This window comes from Sylvia atricapilla, chromosome 18 (genome assembly GCF_009819655.1).
Source record: "Sylvia atricapilla isolate bSylAtr1 chromosome 18, bSylAtr1.pri, whole genome shotgun sequence".
NCBI lineage: Eukaryota > Metazoa > Chordata > Aves > Passeriformes > Sylviidae > Sylvia > Sylvia atricapilla.
In genome coordinates this window covers 11,301,820-11,323,002 of record NC_089157.1, presented here as the reverse complement: position 1 = coordinate 11,323,002, position 21,183 = coordinate 11,301,820, and the positions used below count along the sequence as shown (strand labels likewise).

At 44.1% G+C, this 21,183-nt stretch overlaps 1 protein-coding gene across 5 annotated transcripts in view; it reads right to left on the bottom strand.

Moving 5' to 3' along the window:
- Window positions 1–5,951: 5,951 nt before the first annotated feature.
- The window catches only part of PECAM1 (platelet and endothelial cell adhesion molecule 1), a 32,287-nt gene continuing 17,055 nt past the window's right edge, over window positions 5,952–21,183 (bottom strand). Inside the window, exons 14-17 of one of the 5 annotated variants that reach the window (XM_066332374.1) lie at window positions 19,322–19,378; window positions 15,434–15,462; window positions 12,231–12,253; window positions 5,952–7,478 (exon numbers count right to left, since the gene is read on the bottom strand). In XM_066332374.1, coding sequence (XP_066188471.1) covers window positions 7,262–7,478; window positions 12,231–12,253; window positions 15,434–15,462; window positions 19,322–19,378 — 326 coding nt within the window. In that variant the 3' untranslated portion in view covers window positions 5,952–7,261. Of the gene's footprint in view, window positions 7,482–12,230; window positions 12,254–15,433; window positions 15,463–19,321; window positions 19,379–21,183 lie in introns of all 5 variants that reach the window. The other 4 variants (XM_066332370.1, XM_066332371.1, XM_066332372.1 and 1 more) reach the window with 4 other exon arrangements.

Here is a 21,183-nt window from a genome sequence, read left to right as displayed (position 1 = left end):
TCCTCTGATTTTAGAGGAAACAGAATTTTGTACGTTCTTTGTAAATAAAAGGGCTGCATCAAAGTACCTGAGTGATCAATTTTCCCTGCTATTAGGAACAATCTGCTGGGCACAAAACCTTTTAAGTGCTTCGGTCAAAGATGGGACATAAAAGCTCCATTCATTTCCTCGTGGAAAGGCAGCAACTTCATCCCTTTGACTGAAAGTGCACAGAGCTTGAGAAGCCAAGGATGCATGAAGGGGACATGTGCTGGGGACATGATGATGCTGACACTCCTCTGCCCTCAGCCTCGTCTTTCACTGACAGAAGCACAAAGCAGGTGTAAAGCAGCTTTGTGCTTTGTGAAGAGCACCAAGTGATTTTGGACCAGTGAAATGGCTCTAGAGGACACAGCAATGAGGAGCACACTCTGTGTTTGTATGCAATGAAGGAAACACGGATGTGACCTTTGCCAGCAGTCAGTGCACTCATTAGTGTGTCAGAGATAATAACCCTTACACACAAAAATCTGACCTACATATGCTGCAAAAGAAGAAAAGGCAACAATTTACTTAAGTCTCTATTATACTGTTAATGATTATAAGCTGAGAAACTAGACCATAATGCAGGAAACTTGTAATTAAAAAGCATCAATTATCATTTTCTCCTTGCAGGGGACATTAGTCAGGTTTGCTTTAGTTCCCTTGGGCCCACAGATTGACATGTAGGGCTGTGTGATTCATTCTGGAACAGTCAGAAAGGAAGCAACTCAGTGGGAAAAGATCAGCTTCAAGAAAAAAATAAAAGGAAGAGAAAATTACAGTTAAAGACCCCCCTTTCAGTGTTTCTTGTTGGACAAAGCACAGGTGTGTGCCGGGTTGTTTCTGAGCAATGACTCAACTGCATTTCCAGTGTACACAATGTCCCGAGGCTCCAGGGCTGAGCCAGCTAATACCTTCGGTCATGCTGAACATACCATCCCTCTGCAGAGATCAATTCCCTGGGAGGAATGTCAATCTCCCTTCAGAAGGCTGCAAATTTCCCCCCTCTGCTGCCTGAGGGTCCCTGACTCCCTGCCAGGGTGGACAGATCATCTGGAGGTTCACACTCAGCAGTCACAGGTGGAACCAGTTTCCCAGCAGCGCCAAGGTGTGCTGGAAGCCCATTCAGAGTGCTTCATGCAGCCCTGAAGTGCCTAGAAAATGTGATCCATCACTCTGTGTGCTGCTCTCAGACACCCCTGGCTCTGTGTTTGCAGCTCTGCTGTGGGTCACACTGCAGAATCACAGCCCAGCTCCAGCCACCCGGAGCTTCTGCCTCCTAACAGCCACTCCAGCTCTCAGCACTCCTGATCAAAATGCTCTTTAAAACTCCTGCTCCTTTAATCAGCATGAAGTTGAAACAAAAATATTAGAAAACCTCAAACAGTAATAAAATCAAACTAAGCTCTGCATTATGGGAGACTGTGAGATTTCAATCACGCTTTAAATAATTTAAAGTTATTCAAAAGCAATCTATATTTCCTATTGACAATCTCATGTTAATTTAATAACCCGTGTGGCTGTAATTTTCATTAATTGACTTACACTCTGACCACATCTTAATAGACTTGACAATTTTTTCTCCTATTATCAAGCAGAGATGCCGAAGTTCACCCCTTCCAGTAACACCATGATTCAGCCCACTACAGACAAAGCTCTCTTCTGTCCCATCCCTCTGCTCTCGGGACAGACAGCAGCCCAGTTTATCATGCCTTGGAAGCCCTTCTCCCCACACAAGGCAGAGTTTGCTAAGCTGGCTGAACACTCCAGAAGGTGCAGAGGGGCTGGAGGGTGGGGAGAGCCCCAGGGAGCTCAGGAGTCTGGCTCAGGTGAATCCCATGAGGACTGCCCTCTGAGCAACACGAGTTCTCAGGGAAGGCTCTTGTGCCCTTGCAGTGCTGTCTCATTGACTGGCAGAGTGAAATCCTGTCAGTCACAGCGCAGACTTGGCTCTGAGGGTAGTTAAAATAGGAATTAACACCCAGGCAGTGCAGAGGAGCCGAAGCCAAGCTCTCCCTGCTCAGAGCTGACAGTGCTCTGTGGAAACAGGTGATTTCAGCAGCCACAGCTCCTCTGTGAGCACTCAGCAGGGCTTGGATTCTGCCAGCTGAATAACAGCAACAGGATGTTTTCTCTGGAAGCACACATTCCCAGGCTGGTGCATCACAGACCCCTGGTGCCTCAGGACTCCACATCCCCATCCAGGACTGACACTGGGAGAGCAGAAACCCGGGCTTTTGGTTAACGTGTGTATTTTCTGCTTCTCCTAGTGGTGACCTGACCATGACAAACACAGGGATGTTTGGGACAAGCCACCTCCACTGATTCTGTCACAGCATGTTCCCCAGAGCAGCACCAACCCCATGAAGTGTGGAGCTCTGAAGGGAACTGGACTGATGGGTTATTCCTTCCAAACCTGCCACAGTCTGGAGGGCTTCTCTCCACGAGCCCTGCTCATTCCCCTCCATCTTTCCTTTCATCTTCTTTTCATTTTCTTTCTTCACTGTAATGAGCCTTCATGCCAAAAGCTTTTATCTCCTGAGTAAAACATTAAAACAAAAAGACAACTACAGAAAAATCAGGGCAGTAAGCAGAGGACAATGAACTGTGACACTGGTCACTTCTGGTTTTCATTCAGTGAAAAAACGGTGGTTTTTATCATTGCCCCAAAGGAGATCCTGATTTCATCTCCTGCTCTTACACTTTCAGGATTACACAGAAATATATTGCTAATCTATTCATTTCAGAGGCAGATCCATCTTTACTGTGACTAACAGCTTAGTTGTGGAATTTCTCCTCAAGCAATACCTGTTGGATCTGAACTCCTCTCCACCATGGGAATGTGGTCCAAAGAGCCCGAGGCCCATTTCTTCCCATCACCACCAGAGCTCCACACACAGCCCAGATCCAGGCTGATGGGGGCAGAGCCTGAGGGCCTTTGCAGTGACAGCCTTGCCCTTTGCTGCTTTCTGCTCCACCTTGCATTTCAGCCTCGTGCTGTTCTTCTGTTTGTCATCAGACTCTGCAGTGATTCCCTCCCCAAGGAAACTGTGCTTTCTTTTGTTATTACATTTCAAATTTAACTGCAGTGATTATTTCCTGCAATGGTGAGGGGTTTTTTCAGCCTTCCCACGCAGCACGTTTGTGGCTGGTGAGAAAATAAATTACCTAGATAAATACAAATGTTCACATTTAGCTCAAACCTCCCATGCAAGTCATTCTCATGACTGCTCAACTCTCTAATGGGAGCACTTGTGATTTACAGCGCAACATTTTACAGCATGAAGGCAGTAAGCCCTACTTTTTGTGATTCCTTAGATATGCCAAATTGCTCATTACCTCCCAAATAACTGCAGAAGTGATGTTTATTATGCTTCCACCTATTCGGAAAGGCCTTGAAATTCTAAACAACAAAATGTGCTAGCATTTTAAATCCGTACTGATATTTTATTGCATTCAGTTTGATTTCTAGTTTAATTGGTGGGGTTTTTTTCCCATTTGACACCTCTGTTTTTCTCAAACTTTGTCTCTTTTCCCTGTGCCTGCCCTCTCCCTGCACTGAGATGGGCTGTACAGTGTCACCTCCCCTGTCCCCAAAAGCTGGGGCTCATGATATCTCAGTGACAAACTGCAGCACAAAGAACTTGAACGGGACCGAGCTCACAAAGCAGCAGGTGGAACAACACCGCAGAGAAGGAAATAAATGCTCCGGTTTATCGGGAATTGCCCCAAGCAGTGCCCAGCACTCACAATTCACTACCCTACGGGAGAGGGGAAGGAGGCACGGCGGGCAGGGTCACACTGCACTGAGGACACTGCTCTCCAGGAGTGCCGGAGGCCGGGAAGAGGCGGGGGAGCGCCCCAGGAACAAAAATCCCCGGTTCCAGTTCTTTATTTATTGTGGGATGGGAGAGAGCCGGGCCGGGAGCGGCGCCGCTGCAGTTCCGCCGCGGGCCGCCAGGGGGCAGCCGGGCCGCGGGGAGCGCAGGAGCCGCGCTGCAACGGGGATACGGGAATACAGCGGGGACGGGGTTATACTGGGAATGGGGTTATACTGGGGATACGGGAATACAGCGGGGACGGGGATACAGCGGGAATGGGGTTATACTGGGAATGGGGGTATACCGGGAATGGGGGGTACAGCGGGAATGGGGTTATACCGGGAATGGGGTTATACCGGGAATGGGGTTATACCGGGGGTTACACCGGGAACGGGGTTATACCGGGAATGGGGTTATACCGGGAATGGGGTTATACCGGGGATACGGGGGATACAGCGGGAATGGGGGTTATACCGGGAATGGGGTTATACTGGGAATGGAGAGTACAGCGGGAATGGGGAATACAGCGGGAACGGGGAATACAGCGGGAACGGGGGATACAGCGGGAATGGGGTTATACCGGGAATGGGGAATACAGCGGGGATGGGGGGTACAGCGGGAATGGGGTTATACTGGGAATGGGGTTATACCGGGGATACGGGGGATACAGCGGGAATGGGGTTATACTGGGAATGGAGGGTACAGCGGGAATGGGGAATACAGCAGGAATGGGGGTTATACCGGGAACGGGGAATACAGCGGGAAATGGGCCTTACACCGGGAACGGGGTTATACCGGGAACGGGAGTTATACCGGGAATGGGGGTTATACTGGGAACGAGGAATACAGCGGGGACGGGGTTATACCGGGGGTTACAGCGGGAACGGGGGTTATACAGGGAAACGGGGGTTACACCGGGAATGGGGGTTACACCAAGAAACGAGTGTTACACCGGGGAACTCGTGTTACCCAGGGAAATGGGTTTTACACGGAAACTTGTGATCCCACTTGGCTGAATGGAAGAGGAAGGTGTCTGTGGAAGGAGGAGCTGACACGATTCAGACATTCCCCCGTGTCAGACATTTCAGACATCAGACATCTCCCCGTGTGCCAGCTCCAAGGCTCTGCTCTGCAGTAGGGGAAGTGTTTCCCAGTTCCCCCACCCGGGGCTGGGCGAGGCTCCCCCGGACAGGTGAGTGGAAGTGGGGTCTGGGGGAACGGCACAAGGGACCCAGCACCTTTGGGTGCCATCCCAATGGAACTGCCCAACAGGGAATGGCGCCGGGACCTCGGCATCGGCCATCCCTTCCCTCTACTCAAACAGGAAATATTTGCTAACGCACCTCGTTTTCTATTTGCTGCGCTCAACTTGGTGACAACGTGGAAACCTCCTTTTTGTTGCTGTTGTTTTCAATAATGTTTTGTTTGAGCTCCAATCTGAGCTTTGATTTGTTTGGTAGCAGATTTAAGACTTATTTCCCAAATATTTCCAATGGGATGATGAGGCTGGTTTGGCACATGCTCATATTGTACTCCTTGTGTAGTTGTTTGCTCATGGGCCCATTTACCTTGTCCTCACTGGAACTTCTGCTGATTATTGTCCCATACTCCAAACCACTTCTGTTATCTGCAAGACAAAACAGAGGAGCTCAAAGCAGTGCACAGCACTCTGAGAAACAGTTCACACGTTTCAGTAGGGGAAACAACTTGTATTAGATAACTAAATCCAAAATCATTTTAAAAAGAAAACCAGACACGAGACAAGCTGAAAGCAAGCAACAAATTCTTCCACTGCTCCTCTCTCATGGCCAGATGACATTCTGAAGTTTTCCCAAGCTTTGTCAAAGGGCTAGGAAGGGTTTGGGGAGGAACTTTTACCTTTGTAATTTAGTAAAAGACTCATGTGAGTGCAAGCACTCGCCCACTCAGTTCTGGAAGCAATTTAGTGCATTTACCTGCTGTTGGATGGGTTCCTGAGTGCAGATGTAAGTGCCTGGAATCTGTTGCATCTTCCTAAGGCCAGTCCACACGATGGATCTGTGGCTCATCACAAATAAAAAACTCCACAGGCATTCATTGCAAGACCAACGGGCAAGATCCAGTGCAAAGTTCAATTCAGAGTTTTCTTTATTACAATACCTTTTCACATTTCTTACACTAAGGCATTTGCATGGACACTGATGGGATGCTGAAAGAGCATTTGTCAACAGAAGAGAGCGATGAAGTCAGTCAGTTGTGACAGGCTCGTGATACAAACAACATTTGCACAGGGAACAATAAATTAGAGATATTAATCACTAACTGGAGCTTGAAATTTTAAACATTTGGAATGGAGGATATAAACCCTTTTTGTGTTTCTTGCTGGTTTTGCACCTTTGATGCAATGCTTAACATAGTAATTATACATGTATAGACAAACCCATGGCCTCTTTTTCACAATTTCCTAATTAAATTAGAACCTTCTTACCTGTGGCCCAGATGTAGAAATTAAATTTGCAGTAAGAAAAAAGAGAGCAACTGCAAGGTCAAAGGCCAGCTGGTTAAGGGGTTTGGAACAGTATCTTTTCTCTTTTGTGTTCTTTTTTTAAACTAATGCAGCCAAGATAAACGGGCTGCAGGATTAGATCTGTGTCCAAACTAGATCCATGTCAGAGGTTTATAACACTACAGAGACAAAGGATAGGCATGGAATTCCAGACTGGACAAACTGGGCACAAATACAACTTCAGATCTCTCCTAAAATCAGAGCAATAAGGATTGTACATAGCAGAATTTTCAGGTACAAACTCACTGACCTGAGTATTATATCCACTCAGTGAAGACATCATAGAATCACCCAAAATAACTGTGATGGACAATCATTTCTTGAGGAACCATCACATCAAATTAACCAACAAGCCTCAGAACACTTTTAAAGGGGCAAAGCAATTTAGTGAAGAATAAAGAGACTGTCTGTGCCTCTGACAGAAGCACTTGGTAAAGTCTGAATCTCCGGAGAGTTATTCAAGTTTTTAGGGAGCCCAGAGGCCACTCTCCCCTCAGGCCCTCCCTGCAGTGTGCCATCCCTGTGAGCTGTAAGTGAGCCTGGTAGCAGTCCAGCTGCTGCAGCACAGGGAGCTCAGCACAAGCTCATGCCAAGGTCCATCCACGGCCATGTGCTGAGCTCTGCTCTGCCCCAGTGGTGGCACTGACAACCAACTCAGCGAGTTCAAAGCAAGCTTAGATAGGTCTGTGTCCTACTGGTACCACAGTAGCTGCTGCATTGGAGAAATGTACTTCCTCAGCTCTAGCTTCCCCTTTGTTTCCTTGGAGCATGATGAATTTGAGGCAAAAAAAAAAGGCAAAATTGCATTAGCAGGAGAAATTACAGATGAGAACCTGGGTCAGTGGTTTCTAGAGCCACTTTCCTATGAGAATTTTTATTGGTAATTTTTTTTTTCCATTAAATGCTTTAGGAACATCTCTATTGCTCCTCCTAAGGAAATAAACCTTGAAAAGACAAGTCTGGCAAACTCATAAATAACTGCTGCAAAGCCTTTGAAACACTTGCAACATCTTCCATCTCGGTTTGTTTTCCTCTCCCAGCTGATCTTTGAGATGACTGCTCTAGGTAGCATCAGGATGCCCATATATTCTCTGCTGGCAAAAAGAGCAAAAGAGAAAAAAACCAAGGTGTGAGTATAACTGTGCCCCTACCCTCTGTCCTGTAACACATTCCTCAGAACCCTCCACAGTGAGCTAATAAATACTTACTGTTCTCTGGGGAGACATTATCTTCATCAGAGAGAAAAAGAAATAAGATTTAGAGTGACAACTACAAGCTAGACCCTGAAACTGTTCATCACCTCCATCTCCAAGTGGGTGCTGACAAAAGCTGGAATTTTAAGGGAACTGCTGGCACTTACAGCTGGAAGTCAGATCCCTGATTTACCAGGAGATGTTCAGCTGCCACAGCTGACCCCAGGTTCAGTCCCAGGAGGATGAAAACCTTTCCCTAAGGGCTGGTGTCACAGGGAGCAGTGCAGCACCCAGCTGCTGGACACTGTGTTCCTGCAAGGGCCAGGGTTATCTCCAGCCCACAGCAGGGCAGGGTCCTGGCCCTGGCCAGCACAGAGGGCACACAGAGCCAGTGGGAATGGGCACAGAGAGCCCAAAGCTCATTGTTTTCACATTATAGAACAGAAATAATTCTGCCCGCTGGGGATTCACAACTGTCAAGTCTTTCCTGACAGCGCTTGCCAAATGAGTCTCCCTCCAACAAACGTCTGCTCAGGGTACACGGTGGCCTCTAACCTGACAGCTCAGCCTCGTGCCTTTTGTGGACTTACCCCCAAAGGATCTGCTAATGAGTCAGAGGAATTCCTGGCTTATAATTCAGTGTTTATTTCAGAGTATCACCTTGTTTTTCATATCCTGAGCGCCTGAAATCTCCCCCCCCCAGTTTTAACTGGACACATCCTTCATCTTCCTTTCCTGTCTGAAACTATTGTGCCACGTTACTGTGCACAGTTAAAGCCAGGCCAGGTTCCCCTGGAAGCTGTGTTCATTCCCTGAACACTGAGAAAATATCCTGGGATCACCTGGGGAAGAGGGGAAAGGAGCTGAATAGCACCCAGAAATTCCTGCACAGAGATGTAAATTGTGCAGGTTTCTGTCTCAGAGGGCACAAACAGGCAGCTCAAAGTACACCACGTCCTCATGTCCTGGCAGTCCTGAGCCCCCAGGACAGAACCACACAAACACATCGAGGAGGTGGCAGGAGAGGAGGAGACGTGAAGTCAGAAGGCACTGCTGAGGTAAATTTGACACAATACCAATTAGTGCTTGGCCAAGTGGCTATCTCATTGTCAAGAGATTTCCTTCAATATGTTTTCAGAAACTGGGACCATTAAATAACTTAGAAAGATTGCCAGCTCTGATTTCAGGAAGGAAACCTCCTCCCAGTTCCTCTCTAAGCAATTCATTTCTTTTGCAAATACTTCCTATGGATTGCCTTTAAGATACAAATTTCTGAAACACAGAAGATGGACAGAAGCAGCCCCTGACATAAAACTTCAGGTTCCTTTCTAAATTACCTAAAAATCCAAGACATTCAGGTTCAAGGTGCTCTGGACTGCAAATGAGTCAGAACCTGTACTGCAGCTGAGTCTTTTATATAGTTCAAGTAATTCAATCTTTGATTATTTTTCTAATCCACCACCTTTCTTGACAAAATACAGACATTTCCAATGCACCTGCGTCAGTGCACAGTGGTTACTAAAAGCCTCAACTCAGTGTTTTGATGGACTCTCAGTGAAGAAGTTCCTAAATTTTCCTGCTGGATTGTATTTATTCTGACAGAAACTATGTAGGGCCAAATGTACCAAAGCAGGATCAGCAGCCATTAAAATGATTTGCTACATCTTCCACAGTGCAATTTTCTGTTCTGCCTGTGACATCTGGAAGAGCAATGCAGAACTGAATGTTAACAGACTATCTGAGCAGTGGAACACACGTCACTGGAATTTAGGGAGTTGAAAGGACGTTGGGATCTGATGAGTCTCCAGCAGCATTACTGAAATAAAAAGGCTCTGAAAACAGAGCTCTTAGCAAAATACTCCTCTCTGCCGTGGTTCTTTGTCTCACACTTCTGGGACATCTAGGACTTCCTAAAGAGAGCTGAATCCTGGCAGTTCTCTGCCAGGCCACTCCAGCTCAGTGATCCATCTGGAATTCCAGCTGACAGGCTCCTGGAGGCCCCTTCCACACACAAACAAGGGAGCAGCAGATCAAATGCAACTTCACCTCTGAGCCAAACACTTCATTTTAAGAAGCAGAACAGCTGGGGAGGAAGTTTAAGCCACTTGATCACTTTGTAAGGAGCATTTTCCTTTTCAGGAGTAGGATCAACAACTCCTCATTTGGGCCAAACCTCTGAGATACATCACAGCTAAGCATGTATGAACATGAGCTACTGAAAAAAAAATAAAAATCTGCAAGAAAATGATGATAAAAAGTACTTTAGTAACTTCCTGCCTCTTCTGTCTTCATGTGTGTGGCCTATAGAGTGTTGAGAGGCAAAGAGAGGGAATGGAAAATCTATGAAGAAACTCATCTGTCCAGTCCAGTGCTAGGTCACTCATTTGGAGAGGGAGGTGCTGCTTTTGTCACAGGCTTTATTGGGAACAGAAGGAGGAATGTAAGAAGAAAACAAGGCTCTGTTCTTTTGCTAAGTCTTTTAAACAGTAATATTTTTTTTTTAAAAATAATAGTTACTATGTTAATACATGAATAGTCTACTAATGGAGGGAACAATGTCTCAGATATTAACTGAATAAGGCAACTTCTAGGAAAATCAAGCAAGATGTGCAAGTGTTATAAAACTGACTTTGCTCAGGGGTGTTTCTGCAAATGAGATTAGTTTTACAGAATACTACTTTTATTACCCTTCTACTGCTACAGAGTAATAAAAGAAACAAAGAAAACACTGCCCTCAGCTGACACTTCTCCTCCTTGGATCTGACATTACTTCATAGATTGTCTGGTTTAGCAAGCTTTAATAGCCCAATTAATTATGAAAGTGATTTGCACAGGGTGGTCAATGTGCCAGTCTCTGACTTTTTATTATACTTCCAGAGACTGAGATTTTACTCACTTTTTGGCCACAGGAAAAAAAAAAACCAACAAAACCTTCATATCCATTAGAAATTATGTAGGCTTTAATAGCCCAATTAATTATGAAAGTGATTTGCACAGGGTGGTCAATGTGCCAGTCTCTGACTTTTTATTATACTTCCATAGACTGAGATTTTACTCACTTTTTGGCCACAGGAAAAAAAAAAAAAAAAAACAACAAAACCTTCATATCCATTAGAAATTATGTAGGCTGTGGACAAAAGAAGACAAAACCTCCTCCCTGAGCTTGTACCTCATGTCACAGACACCCCTGACCATTTTTTCTTTTGTGTTGGACAGGGAGAAACTTTCTTCTGCAGGACTCTCCAAGGAATGCCTGGTATAACCCAGGGGAGGCTTCAGCTCAACATATTTTTAGAAAACTGGGAGGAAAGAATAAAAACAAACCTTTAAACTAAGAGAGACAATGACACTATAAACCCTTCTGGCCTGTGTTAATATGAGTCTGTTTATTGTAACACAATCTGTGACCTTCAGTGCACTGCCAGTGTCTGTAAATAATACAATGGGCTGCCTGTGTGTCCCGTGGGGCTGGGAGTGCTGATGGAGCCTTTCAAAACTCAAATGGATGCCATAAGCTGACGTAGACTGGGCTATTGTGAGTCTTATTTATGAGTCTCTCCTTTTTTTTTTTTTTCTTTTTAAGTACAAGCTCCAAAGTCACAAAGCGGGTGGCAGAAAAAAACAACCTTTTGCTTAGTCTGAGTTGGATTTGATAGCACATCTAACATTCATAAAAGCACTCCTGAGATGTGAATTCCCTGCCTCTCAGATCTCCTGAGAGCAGAGTAACAGCTCATTCAACATATTTCTTCTATTTTAAAAAAATTCCTTATTTTGTCCCTGGCTTCTTAGCACAATGAAGCTGTTCACCACCTACAGAACCTTCACAAAACTCCACATTTTTTAGTTGAGACCCTCCATATCTGGATGGAGATATGGAGATAGTGGGTACTATTCCCACTTCTTGGTTAGAACAGCATAACTGCGACCCAACTTTGTACTCTGCAATAAAAACTGCCTCCAAAATGTCTTACAAGGTCTCAGATTACTGCCAGTCCTTGGAGTCAGGCCACCTGCTCCACCAGTGGGTGAAGACAAGCCCAGCCACAGAAGTGAAGAGAAGGGACTTTGCCTGGTTCAGCTGCTCACCTCTCTGGGCAGTGCAGTGACAGGATGTGTGTCAACAGGCACATCCCAGACACATTCCCTGGCCCTGCACACCTGGGGACTGCCAGGTGCCACTGGAAGAGCAGCTCTGTCCCCTGGGGACATGGCATTTCCCAGGTGAGCAGTTCTCATTGCAGCTCTGTCCCCTGGGGACATTTCATTTCCCAGGTGAGCAGTTCTCATGTGCAGCTCTGTCCCCTGGGGACATGGCATTTCCCAGGTGAGCAGTTTTCGTGTGCAGCTCTGCTGTGCCTCTGCAGCATCCCTCACCTTGTGCCAGCCTTTGTGGCACACACCCAAAGCTGTGCAGGTGCTCCACACAAACTCCTGGGAGATCAGAGCCTCCAGCCCCGTCCACAGACTCCTAAACCTGACCATTCTAGAAACAGAGCATTGAAAACCTCACCTGTAAAAATATGTACAAAGGGAGGGCCCCACACCTGTCCAGCAACAAATAACCCACATCAACACCTGAACACCATCTCACCAGTCATCTCAACCCATGTCCCTGTATTTAACTGCTTGCATAAAATGTATACTTACAGAATGCCTGCTTTCCATAGAATCTGCAAAATAAAATACAATGGATAAATTATGAAAGGGAACGTTGCAGAGTGACCAGTTTTAAGTTCCAGAAAATACAGGTGTGGGTACTTCAGTCTTTTTGTTCACTTTGCAACGATGTAAAAATCCTTCCTATATCTAAGGTTAGAGCTCTGGACTTTAAGGAGTATCCAAGTTCTAGTTTAATCCAAGCCCAGGGCTGAGACCAGACATTTCAAATGTTTGGCAGCTTTCCTGGTCATGTGCTAGAGCAGAAGTCTCTACTGAGGGCACAATCTGTTACTGGACAAGAGACTCTTCCTTTTAGAGGCAACTTCTCATCAGCATTTTACTTCCTGATCCAATTCCTTGCCAGGAAAATAATGTATTGCAGAAATCCAGGAGAAGATATAATTTTCAGGGCAAAAAATAACATCTTGCAAAGACACCTGACATTTGATTAATAAAAACTTGTTTGTTCCCAATGAAAAACCTGAGGACTAGCAAGCTCTGTCCTTTTAGGGTCAGTGAACTTTAAGATTGGATCATAGGCTTTTTTTTTTTTTTTTTTTTTTTCAAAAAAATGGATTTAGCTATTCAGAAATTTTACAGAACACATTCAAATACCAAAACATAAATATTTCTTTCCCCTCTCAAAATAACTCCAGTTGCAGGGGAGGACTTCAAGTCTTGTTAAAAGTGCTCATCTGTATGTTCTATTGAGATATTTCCCATGTGACAAAAGTAAGTGCTGAATCTCGAAGGGTGTTTTCTTGGGAAGTGCATCAGATTCACTGGAGAGAGGCAGTGTGAAGGCAATTCATCTAATGTTCAAAACACAGGAGTTTTGGGCCTCTGTGTGAATCTTCCCAGTATTTTTTATATAAATGGGGGTTAGTTTCTGAATCTATGTTTTTTTCTAATTATATCTTTTTTAAATAGCAAATTTTAAGATCAGTCTTCCATAGGCAGAACACTTGTGCAAATTTTGAAAAGTTCCCTGAAATCACTAAATGAAGGGCATTATGTAGAGTCCTATTACCATTATTAGACCTTAATAAAAGTCTTTTAGAAACTCCCTTGTTTCAAGGCAGAATTAAGAAGGAAACTGAACCAGGTGAAGGTCTCTGGCACAGTACACTCGGAGTTTTCCACCCAGAACTTTTAGCCTAAGCAAAGGATTAAAAACTGAGGCAACTACAGCACCCCACAGCAGTGCATGGACTCAATTTCAGCATAAAACCGATCCCAGTGTTTCACAAGATCGATCCACATGTGTTTAGGCATTAGGAAACAAAATAAGAAGTTACATGGAACACACAGAAAAGCATTTTTGTGTCCTGAAAGCCAACAGGATTGAACAAACCCACTGCTGAGCTACATCAAAGCCTGGCTTTGAGTGGACAAAACCATACATTAGGCTCACGAAGTGAGGCATTAACGAGCTGCCGTTTAGTCTCTGTCACAACGTATTGTTCTCACAGGAAGGAGGAAATGAGAAATTTTGTGTAAATCCCAGACTTCAAACAACGGGATGTTGGCTACCCCAAGCTTGGAGGTCACAGTGACAGCAATTCCTCCTCCTTGTTACCTGTCACCCACATCCAGGGCACTGGGGCTCTCCAGCTGAGTGTCACACTCAGCCAGAAAATGTCCCACTGCGTGTCCCAGCTCCGCAGGAAATGTCCCACTCTGGCCAGGGAAGTGCTGCTGGAGCCTGGGTGATTTTACCAGGCACCTCTCAGGGCAGCCAGCACAATGATACAGGGCTTCTGCTGATTCTTTGCCATGTCAACCTTCTCACAATCTTTTTATTGCATTTAGGTTAAAAAAACAAAAGAGGTGGTTTTACTTTTTTACTAGTTTTACTGTAGAACTGAGAGATTTTTTTGTAATACCTGGCTTTACCCTACTGCCAGAAATGGGAAATTGAGAAATGCTGGTTTCTAGACACACAGAAGAATTGGTCAAGCTTCTGTAGAAGCCCCATGTTTTGTGAAAGGAATCAGAGCTGAAAGTCTGATACCAGTGATTTCTAAAATATTCCCAAGTCTAAAAAAGGTAAGTGGTTTTATGGACTTCTGATGGATCTAAACTCTTTCTACTGCTTCTATTTGATGGGATTTTAAATTCAAACACCTTTGTCCAAAGGAGTACACAGAGCAGGAATTTCAGACACTGTCACCCCCACCTGCTCCACCACTGCTGCTGAGGTTATGGAGAGGAGAATATGTGTTCAAACAATTGCCAATCCAGCCCCAAGCCACCCCCAGCCCTGCTAAACGCCAGGATGTCAGACTGTGGACCAAAGGTGCTGAGCTGCAGACACACACAGCGTCCTGCCAAGGCTTTCCTGGAGCAGGAGCTCCCACCAGGGGACCTTGGCAGGCAGCCTGGGAACAGCTCTGACAGCCCAGGTCACGTAATCCAGCTCTGCTCTGGAGGTTCAAGCAAGGTCAGAAGCTCCCTGCATTTTTGTGCCTCTCTCAAATCATCTGGCTGTGCCTGATTTTTGGCTGAAGCTGTCGTAAGCATTTGGCTCCGGAATCAGTGTCTCACAGATCCAAAGAAATCAGTCTAGAAACCTAAAGATCCAAGGAGGTTTTGTTTTGGAGAGAGGACAAGGTATTTGCGTGGGTTTGGACTGCCTGCAACTATCATGTGCTCAAAATACCTGAGTTCTGAACAGCACAACGAATGCCCAGAAGCTGTGAGCTCTTTCTGTGCTGGAAAAGGATCCAGTGGGAAATTCTGGCCAAGATGTAGGTGTTAAGCCTGAGGCTCAGAAGCAGGAAAGTATTTGAGCAGATTTCCTGATTGCTGGAGCTGATTTCAGATAGATTTGTTCCAAGCCTCCCAGTGCAGTGGGGATTTCTCATGCCTCTTTCCACTGGGATATATTTATTTTTCCACAGTACATTGTTGGTTGCTGTAGGACTCTTAGAATTTCCTGTCTCACTGCTACAATTGCTTCCAAGTGACCAATTCATTTTTCCAGACTTAGCAGCATAAAGGCCAGCTCTGCATTTTGTTTGCTGGATTCCCACTTTGCTAATAAGAAATTGGAATTGTTAGCTTGCCATAAGCCCCACTGAGCTCAGTCCAGTGCACATAACCCCAGTGCAAAGCCAGTCACTGGCTCCTGGGAGCTTTGGGTTTGACACACAGCAAAGACAGAGCTCACTGGAGGAGCAAGAACATACCAATAACATCATCCTCCACAGCAAGTGTCCTGAAAAAACGTGAGGAAATCTGTGAGCAAGCTCTGTCCTTTGAGGGTCAGTGAGCTTTAAGATTGGATCATAGGCTTTTTTTTTCAAAAAAATGGATTTAACTATTCAGAAATTTTACAGAACACATTCAAATACCAAAACATAAATATTTCTTTCCCCTCTCAAAATAACTCCAGTTGTAGGAGAGGACTTCAAGTCTTGATAAAAGCGCTCATCTGTATGTTTTATTCAGATATATCACATGTGACAAAAGTAAGTGTTGAAGTAGTATTTGAGCAGATTTCCTGATTGCTGGAGCTGATTTCAGATAGATTTGTTCCAAGCCTCCCAATGCAGTGGGGATTTCTCATGCCTCTTTCCACTGGGATATATTTAATTTTTTTTGGCTCTAACTCATCTCAGCAACACAAACAGGACTGTGCCACCCCAAGAACTGGGGTCCACACTGAGGGAAGGGCTGGAGCTAAAGAAGCAGCCTGGAGGTGCCTGGGCTTCCTGCCCCTACTGCCTCTGGGGAGGATGAAAGGTGTGATGGAAATCAATCACGGCTGAAGAGCCTCACCCAGGCAGCTGCACCGTGTGTGACACATCCTGACCCTCCCGGGGAAGGGAAGAGCTGCCAGCCCGGGCTGCTGGACACAGCACAGGCAAGGGAGGGCCACTGCCACTTCATCACTCCTGCCAGTCTCTGATTTACACAATTGCCTGTTTGCCTTAAGTCAGGAACTCTATCGCTTCTTCCTGAACAAAAAGCAGCAACGTTGGGACTGGGCTGGACACTCCTGACTCACAAAATGCTTCGGCTTTTTCACGGAGCAACCAGAGAAAGCAGGATTTTAAGGAAATTAGTGCATCCTGGTGAGCCTGGAGGACTTTTACACAAAGGTGTTATTGACCTGAGTGGCACTAAATGCGACCATTCCCCAAGCTGACATTTAAACTCTGATTTAAAGTTGGAGCTTGAAGTTTTTGTTATTTTATGTAAAATGCTAAAGTAGTAGCCCATTGCTCTGGAAAAGGCTTTAAAACAATACCCGGGTGAACATCCTGAACACTAAACACGTTTCTGAACTAAACTAATCTTTCCATAACAATGCAAGGACAACTCCTTATCTCACAGTTGATTGCAGAGACAAAGTGAGCAGCATCCTCCTTAAACTCTCCTTACAGCAGAGGAAATCCAGCATCCAACCAACCAGAGACTGGCATTATTTGACTTTCGATCAAAACACACCTGACTAGAATGGGATTTCACCAATTACCTGCTTTTCCCACTGCAAACGAGTTAACTGTAACCACATCTGGGATTTGAAATGTGCAGTTGACAGTCTGTTTCTGTCCATCTCTAATGTAAAACCCCCTCCTGAGTCCTGGCACTCAGGGTGAGGAAAAGAGCACAGCAGGGAGGAGGGGGAATCTTATCCACGGTGTGGTGGAGGCACTCAAATGGTAGAAGCAGGAGATAACACAGCCAGCACCAGGAAATTTAAAAAAAAAAGGAATAATTAATTAAAAAATAAAGGAATAGAAAGATGCTCAGCACTCTGCCAACGGCCTGGGGCTTGGGAAAGCTCAGAGCATTATCAGCACTACGGATTTGTGGTGCAGATTTTGGCTAAGAACAAGCAACAGCTACAGAACTCAAAGCACCAAGGTTGTTATTGCTATGGCCTTACTAGGGACAGCAGTGACAGTTGTCAGAAAAATGAAGAGGAAAAATGCTTTAGCTCAGTCACAAAGAATTGTGTCAGACATAACCACCACTGACTGTTCTTCAGCTCCCTCTCTAGTGCACACAGTTTCTGGAATGCACAGACAACCCCTTCATAAGGCAAAATTGCTCACGAAGCACTTGAGTCTAATTAAACCACAACAGTTACCTACAAACAAATCATAATAAAATGTTACCTAGGTCTTAGGGGTTAAATCTGTCAAACTGTGTGGCTGACACCAATTCCTAAACTCAGGTGATCTCCCCAAGGACACTTGGGCTGAATCACTGCCTTCCTGAAGTAGGTTGTACTCTTGGGCTTTTGCTCAAAAATATCAAAGAATAGAATGGTAAATCACCTTCTGTACCCACTAGTCATGTTCAACATCTTTCACAATAGGCATAATTTAATACACTTGTATTAATATCTAATATTAATAAATCAAAGTAGACAGAATATTTCATAGGGATCCCCCAGTGCATTTCCACTGTGCACACAACCCACCAAAAATGCAAGGTGGTGTCACACTCACTGTAAGGTAGCACTGCCCTGCTGGGTGATGCACTGCTTATCTCACTGAAACACTTTTCCTGTGCATCACTCAGGAAAAACAGACGTGATTGAAACAATAAACTAGCCCTGTGTTTCCAAGAATAACTGAAACTGCAGAAAGTTATGCATAAAAGAGCAGGTGGAGTGCAAGATTAAGGGCTGTTTGCAGATCCTCTGGCTAATTCAGCTCAGTCTTTCAATCATATCCCATCCTAGTGCAGCTCCCACCTTTGAAGTGCTCTTTGTACCGACCCAGAGTTTCCATTCCTCTGGTACCTGACACGTTCTGCTGTGCCAAAAGCAGGTGACAGTCCCCCTCACACCTGGGCAGAGCAGGTGAGAGTTACACAGCAGCTTCTGCAGCTTTTCATAGCTCCAGTTCACACTCGTTGGAGAACATTTCAGAACATTGGTAGCCTTGGGGCTCAGCCCTAAAATAAACTGTTTTTTCTCCTGGTGGTCCTGCATGAAGTGCCTGGCCACGCTCTTAAGTGTGAAAGATATTCTGATTTTCCCTGCAAGGCTGTGAAACATGAGTACAACACACAGGCACAGCACCAAGGATTCTGAAATTCCTTTGCCACTGTTGTCACTCTCTAAACACTTTGCCTTAAATGGATGACCCAATCTCTCTGTTTATTCAGCTGTAGAATCTGTCATTTTTATCTGTAAAATGGAGATAAAAATTGCCACGTAACAAGGGAAAATTAAGTAATGTTTTCTAAAGTACGTGGAGACCCTCATATAAAAGATTCCCCAGACACAGAATATTGTGTCAGAGGGAAATGCCTTATAGAAAAAATAAAAAATTAAAGCACAACAACCAAAAATTAAAAATAGCACACAACAAAGCCTGAATGGGGACAAAATGTGAACAGTTTGCAGCCCTAATATTTACAAATCTGGACTTCCTAACACAAAGAGAGGAGAGGAAATCCTTTCCGATTTCGACTTTGACAAACTGTGATGAAATAACCTTCTTTTAACCCACCTCTGAACTCATTAGTGGCAGAACATTTACAGCCAGTAATTGCCCACACACCTCTGTGTTTGAGGAGCTGCTGAAATGATCATATTGCTCTAAAGGCTTTTAGAGTCTGGGGTTGGGAGCTTTATAGATATTTGCTGGAGTCACACCCAAAGCAAATGGAGTATTTTATATTTTATTAAAATATAGTATTTTATCATGTGACAAACATGATCAATTAAGAGACAAATGTTTCTCTTGATCAGTTTGAGATAACAGGCTGTAGAACCCTGATCCCTAATGGGATCTAGATTCAGATCCAGATGTTATGGCCCAAATATTCAGCAGACCCAGCACAAATGGGCTGATGAAGTAGATGTTACAAAATATTAATATCATTGATTTATGAGGAGCCATGAAGATATCATGCAATTTCTCCACTTCTGTGATTTTGGAGCTGCACTTTGGTATGTTGCTGTGCTATATGACTTGCAGCTCTTTATTACAGCACTTATGTTCTAAATATTCAGTCTAAACACTATCTTATAAAATACTCAGTCACAAATTCTCTCCAACCACTACACACACGCTTCCTTAAAGTGTTTAATTTTTCACTAGCTTACTTACCATTATTAGTTTTTCTGATTTCACTATAAACTGTTTCAGTCCCCTTCTGTTCAGGAGCTGGAAAATGTATTGGCACAGAATCAATTTATTTTCCTTTTTCTTTTTTTTTTTTTTTTTTTCTTTTTGTTTGTTGGTTTGTTCTGTTTTTTTCTACTTGCCTTTTGAAAAGCTCCTCAAACAAACAGAACACAGTTTTTTACTTTCAGAAGCAGCAATGAGTCTGTGTGGAAAGGCAAGCACAACCCCTCCCCAAACACAGCCTGTAAGGGTCTGAGAGAAGGATGTCTCTTATATATAAATTATGATGAAAATCTGCTTCCCTTTCTGAATTTGACTTCAACATTCTCATAACCTTCTTCTGAACTTGAGCCAATACTGCTTTAATTTCACAGAGACATCTACCACCAGAGAACAGTTTCTCTGGATCACTTTGAAGAGCTTCTTCAGTTTGTTCTAAGGATTTAGGGATCCCAGCCCTGAGGAGATCTATCACTTCCAAGACTAACTACAACCCCTTTTGGCAACTGGCCTGATTAAATCTTAAATCTTACAAAAAATAATTTAAATTGCTGTGCTTTGTGAAATGTCTCAGAAGAACATTTGCTGATTTCATGCTGCACACTTGCATTTAGTGCTGTCAGGGAAAGGTCTCCTGTTGGACAGAGCCTTGTCTAAAGGCCTCAAAACAACAAGAATCATTTTCTCTGTGGTCAGCACTAACTTCTGGCTAGTAGGAGATTGTTCTAACCTCCTGGGTTTATTGTGTGGCTGGAGTTTAAAAATCCCTAGTGAATCCAAATGCTCCAGAACTGGGCATTTAAAAGCACTTTTTTCACTTGCTGTAAAGGCCTGTGATGGCAGGGTTCAGGAGTTTGCTGCTCATGGATCTCAAAGCTTCAGAAACACTTCTTCATTTCAGTTAAACTGAGTTTCCTAGACAAGTTCACAATTCTACCAGTACCACCTCCAATTTCTGTGGCCCTTCAACGAACCAAGAAGTTAATTTTTTCTAGTTAAAGTTCAATTAAAAAAAATTAATTGTTGTTTCCTCTTTGCAACTCCCTCCCCTCCAAAAAAAAAAAAAACCCAAAAAAAGGAAAGAAATTCACATTTCTGGATACAGAATCCTGTGCTTTAGCTATTAAAACCCCCCAACATTTAAAGAATTCAGACATGATCTGCAGACTCAGAGTCAGGACTGTTACTGTTCTGCGTTGCCCTGAAGAACCAAAGTGTCTCTGGCACTACATTCTGATTTCCCAAAGATAATTCCATTAATTTTTTTTTTAAATTCTGTTCTGCATCCTTTAAATGCTGTGAGCTACACATCAGAATGGAGCTGCAGAATTGCTGTTAGTTTAAACAGCAGCTACACTTCTCCAAGTGTCTAATCACAGCTTTCAAACTGGCAGCTTTGGCATGAACTTTCTTTGCAAAATAATGTGAAGATCTCAAGGCATATTTCAAATGCTTATAGACTACTGCTTAAATGATCAGTTGAGTTTCCAGTGAAGTAAGAAGTAATCTTCTTGCTATTTTCATAAAAGGTAGCTCATTTTGTTTAGGACTCTTTTTTAGCAGGTTACAGTCCAAAATCTATTCCTATTGACTCTGTGCAAAGACTTGGTTTGTGGCATTTCCTGAGTTTGCTTTTCTATTATTTTATCATACTCATTTCATTATGTTGTGATATAATGCCACTGCCCATGTTATTTCCTTTGTCAATCTTCCAAAAGTCGTTTTAGCATGAAAAGAAATGTGCCAGGAGAAATTACTTGGATGATTTGACATTTTGTTCCCGGTAATTTTATCAAGTTGCCACCCTGCTGATAACTAACCAGATATAAAAGTAAAACAAGGAG